We start from the raw sequence: 12477 nt of genomic DNA on the forward strand, positions 1-12477 counted from the left end.
CAGCAGGTTTGGGGGGCTGAGGGAGGAAAGCAGGAAAGTCAATTTCCACTTGTTTTTCTGCTGCCTTATCTCAAGATTGAATCCAATGTAATACACTCCCGTCTTTGTAATTAACAAAATGTCTTTCTAACCTACGTCTGAAGAACCAGGACTTTTTTGCAGCCAAGAACTGAGTTCCAGCACATCTTTTGTGCGTTCCGGCAAAGCTCAAGAACTTTGGTTCCGGCACCTCTTTTTGTAGAAAAAAAGGCCCTGCGAAGAACCGTGTATCAACTTCTGGAACCAAGTGTGGCTGTGTGTTCATGTTCCTTGCACAGCCTTCCCCCAACATGCCCTATGGCAACCCCCTTTTTAAACTGACAGAGTTTGTAAGACAATTGATCAAAGGGGGGAATTAAAAATGCCAAGGGCTGTGGCCGAACACTTTTGTGTGTGTGGTATATTTCTCTGAATCCCAGCCTCTATTTTCACATTAAATAGTGGTGTGGTGTTTGTTTTGCAGAACTATGAAGCAGAGCGAAGAAATCGCTCAGAACTAGAAGTCAGATGTCAGCGTTTAACACTTGAACTAGCTGATACAAAGCAAATGATTCATCAAGGAGATTATAGACAAGAGAATTACGATAAAGTAAAAGGGTAAGTGTGTCTTTAGTAAAGAAAATTATAGAAGGAGCTCTCATATTGCCTTGGATCGAAGGTAATTGGTTATATCCAATGTTGCTGTGAATAAGGAGAATGTTCCAATAAGTATCTTGTGTTGTACTGGGGCTACTTTGAGCTAGCAAAGAAGGGTGAATGCTTGGAGACCACCAAACATGTTTGGAACTATAAAACATGAGAATGAGTGTATCAACCAGGGAGCTTTGCAGGGCTTTTGCAGATTGTTGCTGCGTTACACAAGCATGGGAAAGTGATGACACTGCATTTTGCAATGTGAAACGATATGAAAGCGCAAGGAAAACGAGATTCTTGAACTCAGCAGGGTCCAAATTAATGTACACAAGACTTACTGTAACTTAATTTGGGCTCCACTGATGAAAGAATATCTGAAGGACTGTTGGTGTTAGATTTGCACAGGAAGCATAGATTACAGAAGCAGTCAAGGGTTTGAGGGGGACATTATTTTACAGTACTCTCATTTTTCCCCCCAACAGTGAGCGTGATGCATTTGAACATGATTTTTCAGAGCTTCGAAGAAAATATGAAATATTGGAAGTATCACACAAAGCACTAACCAAAGAAAGAAATGATTTATCAAAAGAGGTGAGATCTTCATATCTAATTTGACCTTTATCCGAAACATTTATTCAAAATGTACAAAGGCCCAAATTAGAATTTTCTCCCCCCCTTTTTTTTACACTTATATTTGAGGTATACCTGGAGTAGTTTATTGCAGGCACCCCCAAACTCGGCCCTCCAGATTTTTGGGACTACAACTCCCATCATCCCTCACTAACAGGACCAGTGGTCTGGGATGATGGGAATTGTAGTCGCAAACATCTGGAGGGCCGAGTTTGGGGGTGCTTCTTCTACAGAGTTTGGATCTTTATGGTACAACAAACTGCTTGTCAATCCAGTTCATGAGCTAAGCATCCCTTCTTTGCCAATCTCTTTCCAAATATTAACTGCCTGAAACTCCACCGGCCATCCTTTGGCACGTAGCTTTCTTTGATTCTGTCTTTTAGGAGTATCATCTGTATTTAAACAGTGTTATCATTGTTCATGATTTAGATACCTCCTTCTTTTGTCACCTCTTTGCAGTCACACTTAATAGGTTCTGTGCCTACCCAGAACCACATTTGGGAAACTCGGAAAGTGGAAGGATGTGTATCTTTCTTCTGGTATTTCTTGAATAACTGAGATTCACCAAATAGTGCTGTTTCTATAGAATGGATAAGGGAGATGCAAAGGAATCTATTTGAATCCCATCATTTCACTGCTGAAATCTATATATCAAGGGGGGGAAGCATGTGGGCGAGGGGAAGAACAAAGAGACACTCAACTGTAAAACATAATAAAATTTATAAATTTTGAATATAATTTTATATAGGCAAATTATTTGTATATAATTTTGTGTATAAATGATACACTTTTTTTAAGACTTGGAATGGGTCATACAGTGGTACCTTGGTTTAAGAACAGCTTATTTTATGAACAACTTAGATTAAGAACGCTTCAAACCCGGAAGTAGGTGTTTTGGTTTGTGAATTTTGCCTTGGAAGCAGAACATGTTCCGCTTCCTGGTGAGTGTGTTCCCTTTGTAAATTGAGTCCCCTGCTGCTATGGGAAAGCACGCCTTGGTTTAAGAACACTTTGGTTTAAAAACGGACTTCCAGAATGGATTAAGTTCGTAAACCAAGGTACCACTGTATATATAAATTACATTGTTCTGCATGCAGGGATAAACAGTATGCTGCCACAGCAAATATACCTAAAGAGCAAGGAATGAGTACAAATGCAAATCTAGGTTGTTCACTTAAGAGAAGTGTGTCATCCATTGCAATGAGGAGATTCAGAATTGCATCTTGTTTTCTTAAACCACCTTGGAAGCTCTGTTAAATATAAATATTCACAGTGGTGCTCAGCTAAGTCATACAGAGTTGAGCAATTGAAATCAGGGGGTGGTAGTCAACTAAGTTTTACTCAGAATAGACCCATTAAATTTAATGGAATAATTTAGCTGTGCTCATTCATTTCAGAGAGTCGACTCTGAGTAAACCTTTGTTGAATACTACTCAGTGACCTTGCATCCAACAGCTTCAGTGGATCCACCCTGAGTGTGACTAACATCTATAAATCTTTTAAATAAAATAAGAAAAAACTCTAACCTGGGAGGTGGGGGTTGTACTACAGACTGCCTGGTTTTATCATAGCTATTTTGTATTTAAAGGTTGCAGCTTTACAGCAGTCTGTTACCTTACTGCAAAAAGATAAGGATTACCTCAACCGTCAAAACATGGAGCTTAATGTTCGCTGTGCTCATGAAGAAGATCGTCTTGAAAGGCTTCAGGTTCAGCTAGAAGACGCTAAGAAGGCCAGAGAAGAAATTTATGAGAAATATGTCACATCCAGGTACATAGTTCTGTTAATTCATTCAACAAATGATTCATTGCAGTAGGCTATTGTTGGGTTGGACAAAATTATTTACAGTGAACATAATGTTTTTGGTCAGTTGATCAGATTTCCCCAGAAACAATCAGTTGAAATCAAATTATGTTGTAGCGTTCTCAGGTTTTAGTTTCTACATACAGAAAAATCTTAAAGCAGCTGTGAGACCTTTATAAAACTTAAAACAATAATTTTCCATTATCTCTAGAGGATTTACAGTCAGAAATTAAGCCTGTTACCGTATTTTTCGCCCTATAGGACGCACTTTTTCCCCTCCAAAAATGAAGGGGAAATCTGGGTGCGTCCTATGGGGTGAATGCAGGCTTTCGCTGAAGCTTGGAGAGTGAGATGGGTCGGTGCGCACCGACCCCTCTCACTCTCCAGGCTTCAGGAAGACATCCGCAGCCTAGGCAGCCCTGCGGGAGTTCCCACAGGGCTGTCTAGGCTGTGGATAGCAGCCTGCTTCCCAGAGCGTCGGGCGCCCTGAAAGCAGAGCGCCCAGCGCTTCGGGAACACATCCGCAGCCTAGGCAGCCCTGCGGGAGGTCCCGCAGGGATGTCTAGACTGCGGATAGCAGCCTGCTTCCCGGAGCATTGGGCGCTCTGCTTTCAGGGCGCCTGGCGCTTCGGGAACACATGCGCAACCTAGGCAGCCCTGCGGGAGATCCCGCAGGGATGTCTAGGCTGCGGATAGCAGCCTGCTTCCCAGAGCGCTGGGCGCGCTGAAAGCAGAGTGCCCGGCGCTTCGGGAACACATCCGCAGCCTAGGCAGCCCTGCGGGAGGTCCCCGCAGGGCTCCCCACGCTGCGGATAGCAGCCTGCCGCCCGGCGCGCAGGACACCCTGAAGCAGAGTGCCCCTCGCGCCGGACAGACATCCGCAGCATGGGGAGCCCTGCAGGAGTTTCCCGCAGGGCTCCCCACGCTGCGGATGTCTGTCCGGCGCGAGGGGCACTCTGCTTCAGGGTGTCCTGCGCGCCGGGCAGACATTGGCCAGCCCCACAAGCTTGGGGGACAGCAGGGAGGCGCAGCGCCGCCATCCCGCTGTTCCTCGACCTGGTTCGGTTTCTCCAACCTGTTTTTTGGGGGGAAATAAAGGGAAAAAAAATTCCTTTATTTCCCCCCCAAAAAACTAGGTGCGTCCTATGGGACGGAGCGTCCTATGGGACGAAAAATACGGTCATATTTTCCTCAGGTTGCACTATATTACAGACTACAGTGGTACCTCTGGATGCGAACAGGATCCGTTCCGGAGCCCCATTCGCATCCTGAAGCGAACGCAACGTGCTCCTGTGGACTTATTTGCAATTCTATAGCGTCACCAACATCAATACAAAATAACTTACAAATGAAAGGGAATATTTGTGAATTCTGGACGAGTATTGGTTCAGTTGGTAACAACATATATGCAGGAATCTGCTACTGCTTAAGGGATGGCAACTCTTATCATTTTAGCTAGTAGCTGAGCTCAGGCTCAGGTTGGCAATAGGCCAAAAGGAAGACCTATATAACAGAGAGCAGTTCTTTTTATCTAGGAGTAAAAAAAGCAATGATTCTTCTCAGTTGCTAAGATCCAACATCACATTTTCTTCAGAGGGTCCCCCCAACCCAACCTTGGAAGCAGAATGGAAAGTCCTTGTTGCCCAAGCCGAATGCCACTGTTTGATAAATCTTACTGGGTGATAAGCAACTCAAAAGGGATAATACAAAGAAAGCTGCAGATTTTTTTTTAACTTGCTTTGCTTTTTTTTTAATAAAGAGACCATTACAAAACAGAATATGAAAACAAACTGCATAATGAATTGGAACAAATAAGGCAGAAGACATCTCAAGAAATACAGCAGCTTCGAACAGCTACAAAGGAAATGTATGAACGTGAAAACAGGTGGGTAACTACTTTTAGAAATATTGGAACATAAAAACAAATAAGGAAGGAAAATACCTTGCATTTGGTGCTTGATAATTCTGAAACGCATTTTAGATCCTCATTTTTACTCATCACTATGGCTTCTCGAAGCTACCAACATGAGCTTGACCAAACTGCGGGAGGCAGTGGAAGACAGGAGTGCCTGGCATGCTCTGGTCCATGGGTCACGAAGAGTCGGACATGACTAAACGACTAAACAACAACAACATGGCTTCTCTCTGTGCCAGCATTGATCTAGAATGCACCCGGAAGAGGCTATGTTGTGGATTTGTCTCCCGTGACCCTCGTTTCTGATGATGAGGCACACTGCAACAGTTCCCACACCAAAATATTTTTAGTTGGAATAGCAAAAGCAACCTTCTGTTTCATTCAGATGTAAGATAGACCATACTGTGTCATTAATGAGCCACAATGAGCCTTCAGCTCATTTTTATAAGTCTTACTTTCTGTCACTCCTTGTTACCTTCAAAATCCTTTTTCTAAAATCCCTCTTTTTGACAGTGGTGGCAGAGCTAATGGAAGTTTAGTTCAGAACACGATGCTGCCTCTGTGAGAGAATATGATCAAACTCTTCTATATAATAATCAGGTTCTTATGTGTGTGCATCGTTACTGAAATATGAACATACAAATTATGACAGGTAGTAATGCAAAGAGAATGCAACAGGTTTGTGCAATCAACTGCATTTGCATGGAATGAAGTTTTAGGTTTTAAATAGCCTTATGTTGACTTGTGAAAGCTAAAGAACTGATACGTAGTATTTAGTCCTCATTTCCCTTCTCCTTCTCTACCACCAGTCAGGTAAATTATACCAACTACTTATTGCATCATTGGGGTTAACAGAAAGCTTTGCTTCCCATGTACAGACTTGTATTGTGTTACATAAAACAGCTTTAAGGTCTGTTTGTTTATGGAGGTTTGACAGATGTAAAAATGTTTGCATGCAAAATAGCTAAAAATATTGGTCTGGAACCAGTTGGCAAAAATTTTGTTCTTCATCTTGAAGTTATGGTTTCTTGACTGCCAATTCCTGAATGTCTTTATGATATAAAAGAACATTTGTGAATAAGAATCTTGAAAACAATGCTTTATTTTTATCCCTGTTGGGACAAGAAGGGTGTGGTAAGCCAGTGAATCATTATATTTCTGTTCTTAAACTCGCACACGTTTTCTGTTATTTAATGTAGCTATGTGCTTTGAAAATTTGTATCGGGTTATGAAACTCAAAGCCGGTTCTGCTTGTAGGCCTCTGAAGTGACTATCAAAGCTGTCACACTATTAGTTGTTCAGCTCTTACACACCATTCCTAAACCTGCTAACTGGGAAACAAATGTGATTGAAAACTGAGTTACATTTACCGTATTTTTCGCTCTATAGGACGCACTTTTTCCCCTCCAAAAATGAAGGGGAAATGTGTGTGCGTCCTATGGAGCGAATGCAGGCTTCGGGCAGCTATCTGCAAGCCTTCGGAGTGCAGCAGGAGTTCCCTCCGGGCTCAGAAGGCTTGCGGATAGCAGCCTGAAGCCCGGGGAGCGCAGCGCCAACTCCCAACTTCAGGCAGCTATCCGCAAGCCTTCGGAGCCCAGCGGGAGTTACCGCCAGGCTCAGAAGGCTTGCGGATAGCAGCAAGCTCCGGGAGCAAAGACGAGGTTGCGCACAACCTTGGCCCCGCTCCCGGACCTGTTCTGGGAGCTGGGGTCGGGGAAAGCTCGGGCTTCCCCCGCCCCAGCCCCGCGGCTAAAAACGAAGCCAAGACAGCTAGCGGGATCCATCCTGCTCGCTGTCTTGGCTTCTTTGCTCTTTGAGGCTGGGGGGGGGGAAATAATATTTTTTTCTTTATTCCCCCCCCCTAAAATCTAGGTGCGCCCCGTGGTCCGGTGCGCCCTATAGAGCGAAAAATACTGTACATAGACGCATTTTAGATTGGGGTGTTAATCATTCTGTCTCTGCTTATTTCCAGCACTTCTCTACATAGTGCTTCTCTAGACAAATACGCACTCTATTTTTCCACAACCCAATACACTGCTGCAACAATCCTTAGGCCACATAATTAAGTTCGGATGCTTGGCAAATGCCAACTTTTGCAGAGCTGGAACTTGCTTTTAACCCAACTTGCAACATTCTATACTCTTCATCTACCACCACCACCCCTTCTCAAAAAGATCAACGGCAACAAATACAATGGCAATAAAATGGTGGAGGCTACGTTGATGGGACCAAAAGGAAATAATGGCACATTGTTACAGGCTAGAGTTCTAGGGCTGCCTAGCCTACAGCTACTGGGTTCCCTCCACTTGGAAGGACAATCACACAAGCATACTGACAGACCCTTGGTTGGGTTAACTTTGAACAAGGGCTATGGTTTTCCTTGTTGATGGCAGCAGGTTAAATTTAATTGAGAAGGAGTGGAGCATGATTCACACAAGGTACAGTGGAGATGTAAAAGGGCCCTGAGGAGACAGGCGCTTCTGACACAAACAGAGGCAAGCAAAACTGAGGAGAAGAAAAGGCACTAAGACAACAGGGGAGGGAAAAATCACAGGAGCTCTCTTCTCCCTGACTAAGGCACATGCAGACACAATAATGACACAACGCACAGACAGAAGAACAGGATATGGTGTTTGAAAGATCTGCTTCAAGCAGGAAACTGACTCCAGAGGAGGGAGACAGAACAACTCCTTTGGAGTGACAATGCTTCCTGCTTTTGAATGCTGAGGGGATACAATCCCACTTGTAGGCATCTTAGCACCTGGTCAGAAACACTTTTCAGGTAAGCCTAGCAATCCCATTTCCAGCACCAGTTTTGAAATAATGAGGTGACTTTCATACAAACAGACTTTCAAATTACATACATGAGCTTGCGGGAAGAAGTCAATCAACTCAAGGAACAACAGTTTTCTGCATTGAAAACAACAGATCTATTGACATAAGCTGAGGTGTACTTTAGTCTCCCCAAAAAAAGAACATGCTCTTGAGATAGTAGCTGGTATGGATCAATATCTTTACATAGCAGTTCAAGGATGTAGCAGAAGAGTCTTCAACTCCTTTAGAAGCTGCAGGAATCATTTGATCAGTGCATGATCTTTAAAGAAAAGTGTTTGGTTCTTTGCAACTATAGCTTTGCAAGAATAGCTAGAATAAATCCCTTGGAAACAGTATTCCCAGCCAAAGTAATATTTCACTTTATATCATTTTGTAAGCCTTTTCTGACAGGCCTGTGTTACCTTTTCAGCCAGTCTCAGGACAGTCGGCATCTAATATAATATGAATAGATGGGAAAATCCTTATTTACACTCAACCCATCATACTGTCGCCAGTTAAAGTAGACTTGACTGGGCAAGATTACCTAATGATGTAACTCCGTATAAGGCAGCTTCATATGTTCATAAAACCTATGCAAAACACTCAACATCATCCTGCTGCTGAAAAATGGGCAAAATGATTAAAGGAAGGCAAGAGAAAAAGCTCACTGCTTTTTGAGGAAAGAAGGAGGAACCCAGAAAGTTTGTCTCCTTAGCATCTTAGCATTACATATATTTGTGGAAGATACAGAATTTTTTGCTGACATAAAGCCATATGTATTAGATCCTTTTCCAAGGATAATATAAGATCCCTTTTTCTGGTTTGAGGCAAAGCAAATTTCTCTCAAGGGATTGTTGTAACATCCCTTGCAGTGTTCTTGAAGATGCCTCTGGGCTTATAAATGTTGCCTTGAGCCATTTTACACATTACAAAACAGCAAACCTAGATTTGACACTGAGTGCAAAGGCATAATTGGCACCCTACTGACTGTTACATGTTTGCAAATAACTGTTTGTTGCATTCAATGTTACTTTCTTTGCATTTAAAATACTTTAAAGTGTACACTTAGAAAATGTGGTGTGTGAATCAATCCCAATAAGATTAAGAATCAGAGTAGGGTGTACATCTAAAAATTTACACAAATGCACCTGAAGTGTCTTGGAGGATACATATTTGATTGTTCATTTACTGAATGCTCTGCTGTTCTATTTATTTGTTGCTGGAACTATACGAATCAGCCTTGTCACAATGGAAAGTCTTCCTCAGTTGCATCTCACTTGATATTTTTGAATCCCTTTGTGTTTTGTTTTTAGTTTCCCTGTTTCTTGTTGCTATTGTTCACTGGCTTAGTTGTAGTTTTCCCATTATTATTATTTGGCAGATGAGCACACACCATTTGCTCCGTCAAAGAAAGTAAAAACAGACCTAACCATCTATAACTTTTGACCATAAAATGTTTTCCTCTGAGAATTTATTTTATTTTATTTTTTAGATACAGACCATTTTAAAATGGCAAATTGTTAGGAAAATTCTTCTCATGAAATGGTATTTGAAGGCCTGTACAACGTTTGTACATAAGGCAACAGAGTCTGACATTTTCATCTTATAGTAGTTACATAAATCTGCACCACTTTAAAATTTTCTGTATTATAGGCAAGGGATGTTAATAGTGAAAATCAGTGAGACGGTGTTTGGAATGAGGGTGAACACCCCCCCAATCATGGCCAGTGGTTAGGGATGATGCAATAAAACATCTGGGGGGGTGCCAGAATGGAGAAGGTGGATCTAAAACATAATTGTCATGAAATGTTTCATTTGATTATTATTTTACACGATGACATCTAGCATACCACATCAGAATAAACAGCATTCACATGAAATATTTACCACATGACAATGATACCGTAAAGTCACTTTGTGAAGCAGCACCCACATCAAAAAGTAGTGTGAGAATTGAGCCTAGTGTTTCAAGCTTAAAAGCCTTATAGCTAAATGAGAGCTGCTTTTTGATCTAAAAATAGCAATTGTTAATGCAGCATTTCTCCTCCTCAAAAGAAACAATGAAACTTCAAAGGTGAAATCTCTGTACAACTGCCACGTTAAAACACATATTCATAAAATAGGTGAATATTTGATATTATGAGCATAAATTTAATATAGGAGCTAGGCCTTAACAAAGTTTGGGTCTCAAATAAGGAAGAACTGAAAATAGTAGGGCTGTGATACAAATATTTTAGCATGAAAGGGGTTTTTCAGTAGCTTTGATAAGCTTTACCATTTCAGCCTTCATTCTGGGAACAGTATGTTCTTCAATCGGCCAGTCAAATTTGGCAGTGTGATGGCATCACGGAAAACAAGTGAAGTTTATTCTGATTGAGGGTAATTCATCCTGAATTGCATTGCCCTCACTCTGAATTAGGTTTAGTAGCCACTTTCAACCAATCAGCACTATAGTCTCAGAATATGAGTCTAGCTGGCACCCGAGTGAGTAAGGGGATTGCAATTGTATTACTATTACCTACTCTTGAGGGGGGTATTTAGTTATCAGGCAAGGGTATAAGCCACTAAACACCAAAATGGTACCACAGTGGTATACATTAAAATAAATACCACAATCCTAAACAAAGCAAAAACGCCTAATTGTTTATAACGTCTAGAAAAATTGTTTATATTTTATTAGATGCTTGACAACCTATGTTGGTTGCCAATCTGACCTCAGTGGTAAGTGTGCTCCACAGGGCAGGGGCCACTGTACGGAAATATGCAATCCAGAATACCATACAATGAATCTCAGGTCCATGTGACGCTACAGAGTTATAAAAAATGTCTAAAATTCACACACACATCAATTCCAAGTCAGCCCTAGTAAATACAGAGTATATAAAAGGAAGTATCTGTTATATGTGGATTCGTTTAAAGGAAAAAAACATTGTCTACCTGTACAAGGATTTCTATATCATAGGTCATATGCCATATTTTGTACAGTACAGTGGTGCCTCGGGTTACATACGCTTCAGGTTACAGACTCCGCTAACCCAGAAATAGTGCTTCAGGTTCAGAACTTTGCTTCAGGATGAGAACAGAAATCGTGCTCTGGTGGCGCGGCAGCAGCAGGAGGACCCATAGGCTAAAGTGGTGCTTCAGGTTAAGAACAGTTTCAGGTTAAGTACGGACCTCCGGAACGAATTAAGTACTTAACCTGAGGTACCACTGTATAGATTGAAGTTGTCTACCGTATCTGCCTGTCTGGTTAGAGTTGTTCCAGCAGGGACTTGAGGAAAATGTGGCGATGGCCCCTGCCTTGGGTGGTTTAAAAAATATATTGGATATGTTCGCACATGATATCAGTGTATTATCAGTTGATGCTAATTATGTTAGGTAAATGGAACCTTCATATATATTACACACAAACACACACATTCGACTCCAGAAAACAGGACTTCTTACGGTTTCTTTCATACCCTGGCAAGAAAATGCTAGCCTAGATGGACAAGGATGTGATCTGCACAGCAATTCCACATTGTGACTTGGGACCAAATCCATCTCTTTGGCCTCCTTTGCCCACTTGTGGCTTCATGGTACACTTGCTAGACCCTGTTTGTGGTTTCTTTCCACCCTTCTTGCCCACAGTTTCCAACTATTTTACCATTTCCCTTTTTCATATAGCCTTCCTCCAGGTACTTCCTATCTATCCCCTATCCTTTATTGCTATAGTTCCCTGATGTTAACTTGTCTTATCTTGAAGACCTTACCATTCTGCTTCTCAGCTTTTAGATGCTAGGTCTTTCCAGTTACTATTACCAAAATCGCATTGCCCCCCTGTCCCTGAGCTCTTTGTGAGTTTCCTTTCCTACACCCCTGCAAAGTTCTACTCTCTGACAGATCTGTTGCTACCCTTTCAACAAGCCTTCTAAGTGGAGATCTTTAATCCCAGTTTGTATCTGCATTAGATTGGAATTGGTTTTTATATAAGTAATGAAGTTGTATGCTTTTTATTGTTGATGGTGTTGTTAATCTTTTTGAGATATTTCATAGGAAGTGATTCATAAATGGAATTAATAAGCTAGTACAGTGGTACCTCAGGTTAAGTACTTAATTCGTTTCTTGCCAGGGTATGAAAGAAACCGTAAGAAGTCCTGCTTTCTGGAGTCGAATGTGTGTGTTTGTGTGTAATATATATGAAGGTTCCATTTACCTAACATAATTAGCATCAACTGATAATACACTGATATCATGTGCGAACATATCCAATATATTTTTTATACCACCCAAGGCAGGGGCCATCGCCACATTTTCCTCAAGTCCTTGCTGGAACAACTCTAACCAGACAGGCAGATACGGTAGACAACTTCAATCTATACAGTGGTACCTCAGGTTAAGTACTTAATTCGTTCCGGAGGTCCGTACTTAACCTGAAACTGTTCTTAACCTGAAGCACCACTTTAGCTAATGGGGCTTCGTGCTGCCGCCACGCGATTTCTGTTCTCATCCTGAAGCAAAGTTCTTAACCTGAGGTACTATTTCGGTGTTAGCGGAGTCTGTAACCTGAAGTGTATGTAACCTGAAGCGTATGTAACCCAAGGCACCACTGTATTCTATCTAAATACATACACAAGTTTCTATGAAATTTTGAGGGAATTGGT

At 41.7% G+C, this 12477-nt stretch overlaps 1 protein-coding gene across 1 annotated transcript in view; it reads left to right on the plus strand.

The window, feature by feature from the left end:
• PIBF1 (progesterone immunomodulatory binding factor 1) overlaps positions 1 to 12477 on the plus strand; it is an 84710-nt gene that overhangs the window by 8225 nt on the left and 64008 nt on the right. Inside the window, exons 6-9 of the mRNA XM_083610648.1 lie at positions 503 to 636; positions 1155 to 1263; positions 2891 to 3072; positions 4865 to 4990. Coding sequence (XP_083466774.1) covers positions 503 to 636; positions 1155 to 1263; positions 2891 to 3072; positions 4865 to 4990 — 551 coding nt within the window. The remainder of the gene's footprint in view (positions 1 to 502; positions 637 to 1154; positions 1264 to 2890; positions 3073 to 4864; positions 4991 to 12477) is intronic.

This window comes from Podarcis filfolensis (assembly GCF_964270895.1).
Source record: "Podarcis filfolensis genome assembly, chromosome: 4".
In the NCBI taxonomy this organism is placed as follows: domain Eukaryota; kingdom Metazoa; phylum Chordata; class Lepidosauria; order Squamata; family Lacertidae; genus Podarcis; species Podarcis filfolensis.